Source organism: Perognathus longimembris, chromosome 27 (genome assembly GCF_023159225.1).
Source record: "Perognathus longimembris pacificus isolate PPM17 chromosome 27, ASM2315922v1, whole genome shotgun sequence".
NCBI classification, from domain to species: domain Eukaryota; kingdom Metazoa; phylum Chordata; class Mammalia; order Rodentia; family Heteromyidae; genus Perognathus; species Perognathus longimembris.
This window is the reverse complement of record NC_063187.1, coordinates 5,619,029-5,634,773: the sequence shown is the minus strand read 5'-3', so window position 1 is coordinate 5,634,773 and position 15,745 is coordinate 5,619,029. Positions and strand designations below refer to the sequence as shown.

Below are 15,745 nucleotides of genomic sequence, written 5' to 3'. Positions count from 1 at the left end.
TGTCTAACCACTGGGATATACTTCAACATAAGATGATGTGTCTCTTGTAGCTGCACCCTTTTCTGAAGAACACCCAATTTCAGAATGCTGCTGGAGATCAGGTGATTTTAGATGACAAAAGAAAAATGGAGGCAGAGTATGACATTGTGAACATTTGGAATTTTCCACAAGGTCTTGATCTTAAGGTGAAAATAGGAAAGTTTTCTCCATTTGCTCTACATGATCATCAACTATCTTTATCTGAAGATTTGGTAGAGTGGGCCATAGGAACTACAGGGGTGAGTTGTTATTTAATTACAATGGTTTTAAAAGCATATAAGTAAGTCAAATGTATACCTGATTGAATGCCACCACTGACTCCTGTAATAGTAGCTATTCAGTTCTGAATGTCATGGTTTGAATTCAGGCCCAACAGGAATACCTGTGATACTCTTATCTTCATTAAACCACCACAAAAGAGGTCCTGTTCCTGTCTGATGATTCTAATCCTCTCTACTTGAAAGGCTGACATCCTCATATCTCAGATTGTAGCTCATTTTACAGCCCCACCAGGCAAAAATATTCTGTAAGAATCTATGAAAATAAAACACCTAAAAACTAAGCTAGAGCTTTGGATCAAGGGGCCGATCATTTATCTTGAAAATAAAAATAGCTCAAGGACATTGCTTTGACCCTGAGTTCAAGCTCCAGGATCAGCACCCTGCAAGAAAAATTCAGTTTGTTTCTAAATGTGAATTTTGAATATTGTCATAAAATACAAATTGCATTTTTCTTAGTAGGGTTCTAACACCAATGAAGAACCAAAAAATTGCTTTATATATTTGAAAGGTTTTCTTAGTTCCCTTTGATGGTGGTTGAATTTATTGTTTACTTGACCTGCCACTTAGATCTCTTTCATGAGAGGAATAATTGATTGAGTTAGCACATAAAGCTTTTGTGGTGACAGGATGTAGAATCCATAGCAGCATTTAATTCACTGACTGGATTTATGTGTATTGATATACTATTTTAACCGAATCAACGTAGTCTAATTATGGAAACTTTGGGAATGTTAGGAAAAGCCTAAACAGTTTCTGATACATATCTTATGTTCCTCAGCCTGTTCATTCTGTCTGTAGTGAGAGTTGTGGTCCTGGATTCAGGAAATCCCTTCAGGAGGGAAAGGCTGCCTGTTGCTTTGATTGTACCCCTTGCTCAGAGAATGAGATGGCTAATGGGACAGGTAAGTTCACAACAGAGGGAGAAATATAGGTTCTCTCCTAGTGCCCCACAAACCATGAAAAGTACTACCAATGTTATGTATTGGAATTGCAGTCAAAGTCTTCCTTCATTCACTTGGTAGTTTAATTACAACAAGGGATGTCAAGGGCTCTGAATTGTGTATAGGATTAACTTTTTCTAGTAAAATACATGTATGTTTATTTAAATACTCAGTAATGTTAACATATTTTCTATCATATGAAATACAAAATCCTTTTAAGGATGAGGCCTCTACGTTTTGCAAACATTTTTTACATTATAAAGAAAACACAGTTCTTTATTTCCTAGTTGTCCAGTACTGCGATTAAAGCAGAGAAAATGCTCTCATTTTGTTCAACTCTTGTGCATGGCCTGACTGTATAGTTTCAAAGAATGATTGTATTCTCTCTTCTCTAGTGTTTCACGGGTGAGTAGGAGAAGCAAATAACACAATTACAAGGAAGGACCACAGTGCTCCTATCTATATGACACAGAGACTGAAAAAATGCAACATCTTTCAGTCTTCATTTTGAATATGGACATTTAGTTGAGTACAAAAAAGGCTGAAAAATATTGTGGAAGAATGAAGAGATGTCTAAATTATTGTTAGAACATTAGGAATGGAAAAGAAGAAAATGAATGATTTTAATTTTAAATTAATAGTTTCAACTAGAATTTGGAGCCAAGAATAGGAACATGATGAAATTATAACAATAACACTAAACATGTCTAGTAATACATGCTCATATGCCGTTGATGCTAGAAATTATCAATATGTCAGAATTTTTTCTAGGTAGGGAATTCATAATTTCATTTTAAGCACTGGAAAGGAACTAATGGTTATTTGTCTTCCGCAACAGAAATGGAGCAGTGTGTGAAGTGCCCAGATCACCAGTATGCCAACACAGAGAGAAACCAGTGCCTACTAAGAGCTGCAAACTTCCTACATTATGGGGAGCCCGTGGGGATGGCCTTGGCCTGCATGGCTCTTGGTTTATCTACACTCACAGCAGCTGTTCTTGGGGTCTTTGTGAAACATCACAACACCCCCATTGTCAAAGCGAATAACCAGGCTCTCAGCTATATCCTGCTCCTCTCCCTCATCTTCTGTTTCCTCTGTTCCTTGCTCTTTATTGGCCATCCCAACACAGTCACCTGCATTCTACAGCAAACCACATTTGGAGTTGCATTCACTGTCGCTGTTTCTGCTGTTTTGGCCAAAACTGTAACTGTGGTTCTGGCCTTCAAGATCACTTCTCCAGGGAGAAGGATGAGGTGGCTGCTGGTGTCAGGGGCTCCTAACTTCATCATTCCCATCTGCACCCTGATCCAGGTGACTCTCTGTGGAATCTGGCTGGGAACCTCTCCTCCCTTCATTGACACGGACACGCACTCTGAACATGGACACATTATCTTCCTGTGTAACAAGGGCTCCCTCACTGCCTTCTACTGTGTCTTGGGATACCTGGGCTCCCTGGCCCTGGCCAGCTTCACTGTGGCTTTCCTAGCCAGGAACCTGCCTGACACCTTCAATGAAGCCAAGTTCCTGACCTTCAGCATGCTGGTGTTCTGCAGTGTGTGGCTCACCTTCCTGCCTGTCTACCACAGTGCCAAGGGCAAGGTCATGGTGGCTGTGGAGGTCTTCTCCATCTTGGCCTCCAGTGCAGGGCTCCTGGGCTGCATCTTTGTCCCCAAGTGCTACATCATCTTGATACGGCCTGATATAAATTGTGTGTATGGTATTAGGGACAGAAAATGCCCTGGGTATATTAAGCCCTCCTAAGAAGAAACTTACATATTTGTTCGAGCAGTTTCCTTTGCCTTTAGATATTAGTTTACATAGTTGGAATCATTTCAACAAATAAGCAACTATTACTCATTTTTCTAGTAATGACCCAGTCAGAAGTTGTAGCTAGAGTCAGGTCAATTGGTATTTCATTTCATATATTTTGGGTTCCTCCTAGTTACTATGCACTTAGTTCCAGTCTCCTGATGGTTCAGAGATATTTGAAGAAAAACAAAGTATATCACCCCTTGGCACACTGTCACTCCTCAAATCCTTGCTGATCAGGTGGCCGACTGTGATTTGAGGACCACAATTCAAAGCCAGCCCCAGTAGGAAAAGTCTCTGGACTCAATGATCAATAATCCCCCACCACAAAGCTGGAAGTGGAGCTGGGTCTCAAGTGGTAGAACATTAGCCTTAAGCATAGTTTCTTAATAATAATGCACAGGCCTTGTGTTCCAGCCCCAAGACAGGCACACACACACACACACACACACACACACACACACACACACACAGAATACCAGGACTTGTGATGTGGGGAAGAGGAAGGAGGTCAAGGGGAATCAGGGTAAATGAATGGACAGAGGGAGGGTGGGCAAATGAATTCTCAATATTCGATGCCTACATGTGTAAATGAAACTAGGACACATGAGAGTGTGGGTTGGGAGAGCTGTGGGAGAAAGATCAAAGTGGTGACAAGGATCAAGATGCCTTGCACTCACAAGGTGACATGGTAAATTGCAGCCTCTCTGTAGATGTGTGTGTGTGTATGTGTGTGTGTGTTTGTGTGTTCCAGTTCTGAAGCTGGCACTTTGGGCCTGAGTAATGTCCCTGAGCTTCTCTTGTTCAATCCTGGTTCTCTACCACTTGAGAAGCAGCACCACTTCCAGCTTTTTCTGAGTAGAACGTTTCTGCCTGGGCTGGCTTTAAACTTGATCTTCGATGTTTGCTTCCTTAATAGGAAGCGCAAACTGTGAGAGTGCTAGCCTTGTGCTGCAAAGCTGAAGGACAGCACTAAGGCCCTGAATCTAAGTCCAGTGATGGGCCAAGACAAATGCCAAAGGTGCATTTATGCCAGCATGGACAAGTCACTCCTGGGACAAAAGTTATGGAGCATCCAGAGGCCATAAGCCACTGCTTGGATGGCAGAGATGGTGTCAGATCCTAGAGTTACTCGTGTTTAGCCTTTCAAAACTTAATCAGAGGGGCTGGGGATATGGCATAGTGGCAAGAGTGCTTGCCTCGTATACATGAGGACCTGGGTTCAATTCCCCAGCACCACATATATAGAAAACGGCCAGAATGGGCACTGTGGCTCAAGTGGCAGAGTGCTAGCCTTGAGCAAAGAGAAGCCAGGGACAGTGCTCAGGCCCTGAGTCCAAGCCCCAGGACTGGCCAAAAAAAAAAAAAAGTTAATCAGAGCTGGGAGGTCCTAGAAGAATAGTTTATAAGCATGCCATTTATTGCCCATTTCTATCTACTTTGTAACTGGACCAGAACTTCCATTCATCTGTGGTAGTGGGTAGTCAAGCTAAGTTTGGTAATGGGGGATAGTTTAAAATCCCAAACCCCTGCATCTACTCAAAGCCTTGACTGGCAGTGAGAATTTTATGCTGATACAATTGTACAGGAAAGGCTGTTCATGGACCTGAGATCTTGTCCTTATTGAGATCTAAGGCATGCAAAGGTAGTTTAAGCATCGTTACATCGTCACTTTCCCCATCCAGATAGGATAATGCTTTTACAAACTAGAGTGCTAAAAGAGTACCATGTTATATCCCAAAAAGAAGTCTGTGCAATTGTTAAAAGGTTAGCTATTTACTCCAGTTTGGATTAAAGTTCCTAGTAACATCTAGTCCTCCCAACCCCTTGGTAAAGTAGGCTAAGGATCTTTAGGTACCTGGCTAGACAAGGTCAACGCCACTGAGTCAGCCTGAAGAAGTTACAGAAGATGGATGATCTCTGCCCATCAGCTCCCCCTTCAAGATCAAGGAACCAGAGTCATTAAAAATTAATAATAATCCTAGCCTTATGAGAAATATTTGATTACTGAAAGTTATTGCCCTGGAAAAATTATGGCCAAAGGCCATTGCCTAAAGCTGTCTTGAAATTCAGTGATGTGCCAGCCTACACTAGGAGATTTCACCAAAGGCAGGCTTTAGGTTAACTGAGGTTAAGCTCCTCTAACCAGTTTATGGAGAAAGTTGCAGGTAACCCAGCAGTAATTGTGACATTCTACTGGAGCTACTGGGAGCCACTGCTGCCTGACACCACCATGGCCCCTGCCCATTTCATTGCAGTGAGGATCAAGACAGCCTAACAGTCATTTGGAAGAATCTACATCTTCACCCTGAGCACCCCTACCATGGTACAAACAGATGGAACTCTATCACATGCAGCTGATTTCTGCTGTAAAGTGCTGTAGATCTGCTGAAACTAAAATTTGGGGGGGGGGGACATTCTTGAGTTGACTGGAATTAACTAGCTCTATTTAGAAAATTGGATATTTTAAGAGATTTTCAAGTAGACAATTCCATGGAACTGATGGCCTGCTGCTAAATCCAAAGCATGTATGACAGGCTGGAGAGTCTCTTCCAGGCAATGCCTGGAGTAGGAGGTGTGTCAAGTGTATTAAGTGTGTCCAGATGGATTACGGTTTGACCTCAGAGAAGGGAGGGACATAATGGCCATCAGGTGTGCCAGGTACCAAGGTAACTGGACAGAGATTTAAACTGCTGGTGGCATCTTCATGGAGCCTTACTGGGGTGAATCTTTCAGATGCCACTGGCCAACCTTAGGCACTTAGAGGCACTGGAAACTGGAGAAATCCACTCTAAAATTTTAACTCATGATAGTTGGTTCTGGTCTGGTTTCTTATGAGCAGAAGTCCCATCAGACTGACCCTTGCCCCGTCTTTGTTTTCCCGAACAGCCTCTGGTTGAAGTCACAGTAAATTGCCTTGTTGTAGTTGACAGTTTAAAACTCTAGCAACAAAGAAGCTCCAGGAAATGTAAACAGGAAAGTTAGTATAGAAAGCCTTGGAGAAAGGGATAGAGAAAACAAAATGGTTTCCTCTGGATAAGAAAGGGATTTGAAAAGTATGATTGTCAATTGTCACAGAATGTTCAAATTGTCAATTGTCACAGAAGGTTCAAGTAAGTCGCTGATGGTCTGAGTAAGTAGAAGAGGGCATAAATGGGAATAGGAAAGACTTCTGAAAGAGAATTGGGGAGACAATTGATTCCCTTTAGATTAGAAAAAGGAAGACATTCCCTAAAATTTTTGAGTATGTAGCAAGTGGTATCAGTATGTTTTAAAATTAGAGCATATGAGTAAAGTTGGTATGTAATCAAATTGTCTATAATATAAATAGGGTCAGAATTGGGGCTTTGATGTGAAACTCTGTTTACCTGTACCTGCATCTGCAGGACTAAGGGACTTGTGTGATGTCATCTAAATGTAAACCAGAAAGATCTCATGTGAATATCTGAAACTGCTTGATTCCCCCACTGAGATGGTCTTGTAAACTAGGTGAAGTTTGGATTTTCTCCTTATGTATAGCTTTAGGAAAAGCGTAGTGTTTTTATGCCAATCAATCAGGATTCGTTAGGATAGCTTGGCATTTGATAAAAATATAACAGAAATAAAAAAGGAGAGAACTGGTGTCAGCCACTGTTCTCCTGGTCACCATGGGCAACTATCCTGATAGCTGTGTTGACAGGCCCTTTGGTTCTACTACTTTGGGCCCTAACTATTGGCCCATGCCTTACCTCAATACCAGCCCCATGACATGAAAGCCATTGAAATGGACCTAAGGGAGCCATGATTGGCTGCCAAGGTACCTAAGAGTAGGGGGAACAATGTAGAGCCAGAGTGAAGGACCAGAGTAACTCCATATTTAACTCAGACCCCATTCTGTACCTGACTGGCCTTACCGTAAGCCCTACCCCCCACCCCTTGTTTCCCAGTAAAAACCATAAAATACCCTGGAATAGAAAATTCACAGAGAAACCATAAACACCCATAAGATTGACCAGCATAGAAGAAAAACAAGTTTTGGAGTTCTTCCAGAACTCCCCCACCCAGGTGTGGTTTCCAGTATCTAATTAAAAGATGCTATGAAGTATGTTAAGTCCCTGCCTTACCCAAAGAATGTATAAAACAGCTGGAAGCCCTAGACTCAGGGCCTCTTAGCGTCACCAGTTTACTGAGTCCGGAAAGGACTGAGTTAGTCCGAAAAAATGCCCTTTTGCTGCTTGCTTTGGTATTGGTCTCTGGTGATCTTTTGGGGGATCCCAACTTGAGCATTTCAAGGCTTCTGTCCCGCCTATGGGGTGTGGGAGGGAGGCAAACATCACTGTCACACAGTGGGACTTGCCGATGGTTAAAAATTAGATTAAATGAATGAACAAATAATACATAAACTGGGTAGAAAGGAGAGCATGGAGGAGCTACAGCCCAGGAGGGAAAACTGCAATCTGCAGTGATCTTCCATTATTTCCAAATTCTAAGAAGAGATGACGTCCCAGAGAAGACGGTGCCCTATACCCTGATATTGCACACACCTCTGACCCACATATAGAATCCAGAATGCCAGACAGCTATTGATTCTGCTCCAGGAGAGCTAGGAGACCTGATGTGACCGACACTGACCCTGGTGACCTGCTCAGTCAGAGCCTAGTAGATACTATGTTCTACCATCCTAGTCCCATGGAGCTGGAGGTCATTTTGAACAAGGGAATTCTGGGATATGTAGTTCTGGCTCAGCAAAGAGGGCAAAGCCTGAAACCACATTAGTGCAGACCTCAGTGCCTGCCAAAGTCACTGCTGTTCATAATGTCCACACTTAAGAAACACTCCCCAGCACCCAATTGTAATCTGATGGAGAAACTTGGATAATTCTGACCATCTAAGGCTGTATAAACTACTCTAGAATGTTTTGTTCACTTCCTACCACATTAACCACTAATTCTAGCCATATAATTCCTCCCTCACAGCAGAAGAGGGATGAGTGAAATGCCAACTCATGAGCTACGCCAATAAAATCGAAGAGCTTGCTCATTTTGGTTTTAATTCAATACATGAAATTGGAATCTGTGTACAAAAATCAGTTTCTCTAGTAGAGTCAGCTGGGTACCAACCAGCAGGAAAGTGGACCACATAAAACTACTGAAAGACAAATTTTTATTTTGGAGAAGGGGGAACTATATCTGGGTATTAATAACTCAACAAAATGCATTGGCTGAAATCCTTGCCATGAAAGTGATGAGAGAGAAATAAATAGAGACAGACACAGAGAGACAGAGTGACAGAGAAACAAAGAGAGAGGAGATGACAGACTGACAGAGATACAGTGACAGATCAAGATAGAGAGACAAAACAAGCTGCCAAAGACAGAGCCACACCCAGCACGCCTACACAGGGTGTCACTCTCCTAGACAGGGTGTCACTCCCCGGATTAATTCCAACTGTGCTTCCAATACAAAGTGATAAGATTAGGGGCTCCAACCACACTGCCCAGCTTCTCTTTGAAATGCAAAGTACAGTGCACAAAAAGACTTCCCACTCTTATCCCTTAATCTCTTCAGAATTTTCACAGACATCCCACTGCCCTGACCCTGACAAAAACCAAAAAGAGTACCTAGCCCAAATTTATAGCTTCCACAGGCTTCAGGGTATTCCAAATCTGTCTTTTCCTCTCTCCCTTCCTCCCTCTCTCTCAAGCCCTATTTTTCTCTCTCTGTCTCTCTTTCTTTTCCTTTCTTCCTTTTCTTCTTTCCTTCCTTGCCTTCTTTCTTTTGGTGTACCTGGGTAGATATGTAGTGAATATTTCTTATAGAAGAGCAATTGAGGCATTACCCACATTCTCATCAAATCTCAACAATGACTGCATAAACTATGGAGGAATCTCAACCTAAAATGTGTAGGAGATAAAGAAATAGTTCTCTTGCTCTTGTGGAGGTCCTTTCCTATTTGATATTAATCCTCCCCTGCACCAACACAAACACACATTTTCTCCAAAAAATAATTTTTTTTTTGTAGCCTCCTGGACCTTGGACTCAGGGCCTAAGCACCATCCCTGGCTTCTTCCTGCTCAAGGCTAGCACTCGCCACTTGAGCCACAACACCACTTCTGGCCGTTTTCTGTATATGTGGTTCTGGGGAATCGAACCCAGGGCCTCATGTATACAAGGCAAGCACTCTGGCCACTAGGCCTTATCCCCAGCCCCACATTTTCTCCAAAATTTTATCTAGATTTTTTTGTCTTTGGAAATGTGTCATTGTTCAAATTTTATTTTTGAACCATCCATGGGGATGGAACTCAGGGCTTGGGTACCAAACATGAACTTTTATGGGCAGTGACCACACTCTACTACTTAAGTCATAAATCTATTTTAGAAATCAAAGAGAGACAGAGGGAGGGAAAGGAAGGAAGGAAGAGGAAAGAGAAAGGAATGAAGGAATAAAGAGAGAAGGAATAAGAGAAATAAATAAAAGGAAGGAAACATGAAAGGCAGAAAAGAAGGAAGGTATGAAGGCTGGCAAGCATGTAGGGAACTAAGTAGGAAGGAAAAGAAAGGACAAAACAGTAGGAAGGAAGGAACAAAGGACAGAAGAAGGAAGAAAAGAAAGAAGGATGAAAAGAATAGGGGAAGAAATAGAATAGGAAGAAAATGAAAGTAAAGAAAATGAATGAAGGAAGAAAGGAAGGAAGGAAGGAATGAAAAACTTAGAGACTGAAGGGAAACAACACAGAAACGGAATGTGCAGCAGGCTCTGCGGATGCAATAGAGCTGGGCTGGGTGCTCTCCTTGGTTCCTTCACAAGCCCAGGGCAGTAGAGCATCATGGGAATGCCTGGAGGGATTGAGGGACAAGGGTGGGAATTCTCTTTGCTTCAAGGTACAGTTCCAAGAGCAGGCTGGGAACATGCCCTTAATCCTATCACTTTTGCATTGGGAGCTCAGTTTGAATTAATCCAGAGAGTGACAACCTGTCTATGCAGGCCGGATGTCGCTCAGAAATCCCATTAGAAGCTGCTCTTGGATTCGTTGAGATGGGATTGGAAGGGTGGGACTTGGGGTATAAAGATGCCCAGGGATCAGAGAACAAAAGTAGAGTCCTGAAGGCTGAAGTCACTGCCTGGCCCTGCTGGGATCTAGAGAGCCCTGCACACCTGATCCACCTCTCATCCACCAAGATGACCGAGGAGACCCCTCCCTTGCTCCAGCGTCTTGCCACACACAGTCTGCTGAGCCACCCGGCCCTGGCCATCCCTGCCCTGGACGACCTGCCTGTGCTGCTGTTCCCTTCCCTCTTTATGGAAGCCTATACTGGGGGTCAGAGAGGTGCTGAAGGACATGGTGCAGGCCTGGCCCTTCCCCTGCATCCCCCTGGGGGCCCTGGCACAGTCACAACGTCTGGAAACTGTCAAGGCTGTCCTGGATGCCCTCGATGTGCATCTTGCCCAGAAGGAGCGCCCCAGTTGGTGGAAACTAAAAGTGTTCAACCTGCGGAATGAGCACTCAGAGTTCTGGACACAAGGATATACCTCCATGGTCCGAATATCCTATTCAGACAATCTGAATGAGAAGACAACACTGAGTTGTTGTTGTGGGATGACTGAAGGACAAGCCTTGATCATAACCTTAGACTTGACCATTAAAGATGGCCATGAAAACTTTGGCACCTTACCTGAGTTGGATGAAATATCTTCACATCCTCAAATTCCCCATGATGGGTGCAGGTTTCTAGACTTTCAGCCCCAAATGAGAGGCATATCTGAAGCTGCTGAATCACCTACAGGAGCTTCTTGTGCAAGCTATCATCTTCTGTTATGAAAACATGCCACCATCGTCAGGAGCCTGCCATGTTTGAAGGCCTTGTCTCTGAGTCATTGTGTGATGATGGAGTCCCACTGAGGTGCCAGACTTTGAAGTCAGGCCCCACCACGTGAACCCCATTTTAGAATCGAACCCTGAGCCAATCAGATTGGTACCTGTGTTCTAATCTTGCTTGCACAGCTGATTGTTGTAACCTTGTTCTTTGCCTTTATAAGCCCTGTGTAATCACAGCTCGGGGCTCCCTCCTAACCTCCGCTGTGTCGGTGGGTAGGACGAGGCCCGAGTTGGCAGCTCGTTCAATAAACCCTTGCCTTGCTTTTGCATTTCGGAGTGTCTGAATCTCGGTGGTCTTCTTGGGGGTGGTCTTGCGACTTGGCACAACACCACCTTTGGTTTCTATCCCATTGTCCCGACACCAGGTAGCTCAAGCACCCGTGTCCGAGGCATTTGTTCATGGACATTTTCAGTCCTGAGCTCCTGGTACCCCAGTTGGAGCATGTAGCCCCCATCCTGGAGACCCTGGCCCTGGAGTGTTGTTGTATCACTGATTGGGAGCTCCGATTCAGCCTGCCTAACCTGAGCCAAGCTCGAAGCTCCTCTTCTGTGGTTTCTATGAAAATCACATCACCATGGCTGCCCTGCAGAACCTCCTGAGCAACACGGCCAGGCTATGCCATTTGAGACCAGACCTCTATCCTGCCCCTATGGAGAGCTACTGCCCTCAAACGTGGGGGAAAGAAACCATCGACCCTGAGAGATTCACTCAGATTTGGGCAGCCTTGAAACAGCCATTGGGAGGTATGGAGACAAAACAGAAGGTCCAGATCTGTACCCATTTCAGTCATTTGAGGAACAAATGTCAATTCTACAGCCTGGAGACAGATGGCTCCTGGCTATTTACAAAGGAGGATCTTCCTAGCCTTTCTGCTCTGCCTGTGTGTTTGAGTTTCTCTCTTCGGAAAGCTCTTCTCAGCATCAGAAATGAATCCATGGACAGAAGTACAGTCTACAGGAGACCTAAACTCCAAAGTTCAGTGTGAATGTAAGATACAGGAAGGCTGGAGCTAGACTTTTCAGTTCAATTGTAGGAGACTCAGGACTTTCTGAATGCCCTGAGGGTACGTGTGTCCTGCACACACACCATCAAGAATATAAACTGAATTTAGCCTGGAAAGAATTGGAGTATTTTCTTGTTTTTCTTAAGGGTTATAAGCAAATCTCAAAGTTGGGGAAAATCCCTAACGATCTATAATTTACTGTATCAGCCCATCAAATATAGAAAGAAAGGGGAAGCTTTAGGACAATGATATCATTTTTCAGTACAACATACACAAAACAGAAAGGAAGAAAGAAAGGTAGAGAGAGGCAGCATGAAGGAATGAAAGAAGAGATGGAGGAAGGAAGGAAGGAAGGAAGGAAGGAAGGAAGGAAGGAAGGAAGGAAGGAGGGAAGGAAGGAAGGAAGGAAGGAAGGAGGGAGGGAAGGAAGGAAGGAAGGAAGGAAGGAAGGAAGGAAGGAAGGAAGGAAGGGAAGGAGGGAGGAAAAAAGGAAGGGAGGGAGGGAGGAAGGGAGGAAGGAAGGAAGGAAAGGAGGAAAAAAGGAAGGAAGGAAAGAAGGAAGGAACAAAAGGAAACAAATAGAGAAACAGTATCTGTGGATGCTATAAGGTTGGGCTGCATGCGCTTCTTGGATCTGTTGCAGGCTCAGAGCTGTGGAATATCTGTGGGAATATCTGAAGGGATTAAGATATAAGAGTGAGGGCTGGGGATATGGCCTACTGGCAAGAGTGCCTGCCTCTTATACGTGAGGCCCTGGGTTCAATTCCCCAGCACCACATATACAGAAAATGGCCAGAAGTGGCGCTGTGGCTCAAGTGGCAGAGTGCTAGCCTTGAGCAAAAGGAAGTCAGGGACAGTGCTCAAGCCCTGAGTTCAAGCCCCAGGACTGGCCAAAAAAATAAAAATAAAAATAAAGACATAAGAGTGAGAAGTCTTTTTGGTGTACTGTGTTTTATGTTTCAAAGACAATACTGGGCTGTGTGCGTCTCACCTTCAATCGCATTACTTTTGGTTCAAACCAGTGCTTGAAATCATCTCTAGAGCCACACCCAACTCAGGAGTTCATTGGTGTGGCTCAGAAATCCCATCAGAAGCTGCTCTCTGATTGGTTCATATCCAATGGTGGGGGCCGGAGGATGGCATATACAGATGCCCAGGGATCAGAGAACAGCAGCAGAGTCCTGGAGCCCGCAGTCAGTGCCTGGCCCACCTGATCCACATCTCATCCACCAAGATGAGCACTAGGACCCCACCCTCGCTCCAGCATCTGGCCATACAGTTTGCTCAGAAACCCGGCCCTGGCCAACTCTGCCTTGAAGGATCTTCCTGTGATGCTGTTCCCTTCGCAGTTTATGGAGGACTATACTGGGGGCCACAGAGAGGTGCTGCAGGTAGGCCATGGTGCAGGCCTGGCCTTCTCTTTGCCTCCCCCTGGGAGACCTGGCACCAGACCTGGAAACCTTCAAAGTTATCCGGGATGGGGTCAATCTGCTTCTTTCCTAGAAGGAGTCCCCCAGTATGTTGAATATAAAAGTGTTCAACTTGTGGAATGAGTACCAAGAGTTCTGGACACGAGGATATACCTCCATGGTGCAAACATCCTATCCAGACAATATGAATGGCATGGCAACAGGGAGTCACTGTCCAGGGACTACTGAAGAGCACCCATTGAGGATAATCCTGGACCTTACCATCAAAGATGGCGCCCAGGATGATCACCAAGCCTTCCTGCTCCAGTGGGCCCAGGAGAGGAAAGAACAAGTTAAGCTGTGCTCAAGGAAGCTGCACATTCTTTCTGGTTCTATCTCTGAAATTCAGAAGTTGCTGCTTGTGGTGAATCTAGACTCCATCCAGCAACTGGTGGTGAACAAATACTGGCGTCAAGAAACCATAAAAACATTTGCACCATACCTGGGCCAGATGAAGAACCTGTGTATTCTCCACTTCTCCAAGATGGGTGCTCACTAGTACCATTTGGGTCCCATGCAATTCTGGCATTATGGCCAATTGGAGGCACAAGTAGGGCAGTTGCAGCATGTGCAGGCACTTCATGTGGAGAATGTCATCTTGTTTGATGGAAACCTGGCCACCATGCTCAGCAGTCTGAACCCTCTGAAAACTTTGTCTCTGTGTTCCTGTGCAATGACAGAAACTGATCTGAAGCTTCTGTCCTGGTGTACCTTCACCCAGCAGCTCCAGCCCCTGTGGCTGAGGAGTTCGCCCATGGACCACTTCAGTCCTGAGTCGCTGCAAGCCCTGCTGCTGGGAGTTTCTGCCACTCTGGAAACACTGGCCTTAGAGGACTGTGCCATCACTGATGCCCACCTCTAGCCATCCTACCCTCTCTGAGGGAGTGATCACAGCTCAGCTTCTTCAATTTCTGGGCAATCTGCATCTCCATGGCTGTGCTGAAGAATCTCATTAGCTGCAAGCCAGGATGGGTCATTTGAGATAAGGGCTCTATCCAGCCCCTCTGGAGATCCATCTACCTCAAGCTGGGGTAATATAGAACGTTGCTCTTGTGAGATTTGCCCACGTTTGGGCTGTCTTGGCCCAGGCATTGAGATACATGAGAGACATGTGGACCCACGAGGTCCAGTTCTGTACCAAATTCTGTCATCACCACAAAAAATGCCAAATCTATAGCTTGGCATCCACTGGTTCCCGGGTGGTGACAGAGGATTTTCCGGAACTTTCTGCTCTGTGTGCGTAGTCAAACACCTCTCTCTTGGAATCCCTTCTCAGCATCAGAAATAATATCTGGGACAGAAGGGCATTCTCCAGGAACCTCAACTCCAAAGTTCACTGCGGCTGCAAGGGACAGGGTGTTTGTTCTTTAGCTTTTCACTTCAATCCTAGGTCTGGAGCCCCTGGAGTTTCTGTGTGCTTGTGGGGTTCATGTGTCTTGGGCACACTTGATCAGGAATCTGGACTGAATTCAGCCTTGAAAGAAGTGGAACACAATTTTCTTTTTATGAATGGTTGTAAGCAAACTTCTAAGTTGTGGAACAATCACTTACTGTCTATAATTTGCTGTATCAATCAATCAAAAATAAAAACAACAATAAAGCATGAGTAAAAGGATATCATTTTTGGCATCAAAGAATGAGAGTATTGGGGATACAGAAGGTTTTGTTTAGGTTTTCAATGTCCATTTGTTTAGAGATGTTAGGGTGCACAGTTTTTCATTTGATAAGCACTGGAGTCCAAAGGAGAGACGCACTAAGAGCAGAACTGTGCAGATCTGGGAATGGTTTTCTCTTTGTGTCATGGCTCTGGCCTCTCCTAGGACTCCATCTGTTGACCATTGACCACAGATCAATGGGGGTGGGGTACTTTTTCATTGCCTTTGTCACACTTGTGTGTTGTATGGGTATGGGTGTATATGTGTGTGTACAGGGACCCGTGCACTTATATACGTTCCTGGGCATAAAAACAGATCATATGCAATAGCCCTGATTTTTTTCCTTTATTTTCAAAGTGAAGTACAGAGGGATGCCACTTTCCGATGTAAGGCAGTGACTACATTTCTTTCCAGATAGACATACACACATATAATACACACAAGCACACTGTGCACATAGGCTATACAGCGTGCAAAAATGAATTTCAGCCATAAGCACTTTTGGAATTTCAGCTGCAAGTGACACGTTGCCCCATATGTTAGAACCATGTGGTCAGTTAGAAAAACAACACCTTTGTAAGCAAGCAAAACTTTCAGTTACCAAATGGAAACACCGTATTTTGATAAACCAGTTCAGCTGAAGTAGGGTGTCATAGTGACTGGAGTGGGGCCAGGAGAGACACAAAGAAAGA

General features: G+C 44.5%; 1 protein-coding gene across 1 annotated transcript in view; it reads left to right on the top strand.

Annotated features, from left to right (window-relative positions):
* Nucleotides 1–6,030, top strand: part of LOC125342777 (vomeronasal type-2 receptor 116-like) — a gene marked incomplete at its 3' end in the record, with an annotated part of 31,917 nt that extends 25,887 nt beyond the window's left edge. The window contains exons 7-10 of the mRNA XM_048335088.1: nucleotides 51–278; nucleotides 1,099–1,222; nucleotides 2,100–2,969; nucleotides 6,017–6,030. Of these exons, the coding sequence (XP_048191045.1) occupies nucleotides 51–278; nucleotides 1,099–1,222; nucleotides 2,100–2,969; nucleotides 6,017–6,030 (1,236 nt within the window). The remainder of the gene's footprint in view (nucleotides 1–50; nucleotides 279–1,098; nucleotides 1,223–2,099; nucleotides 2,970–6,016) is intronic.
* Nucleotides 6,031–15,745: the final 9,715 nt, after the last annotated feature.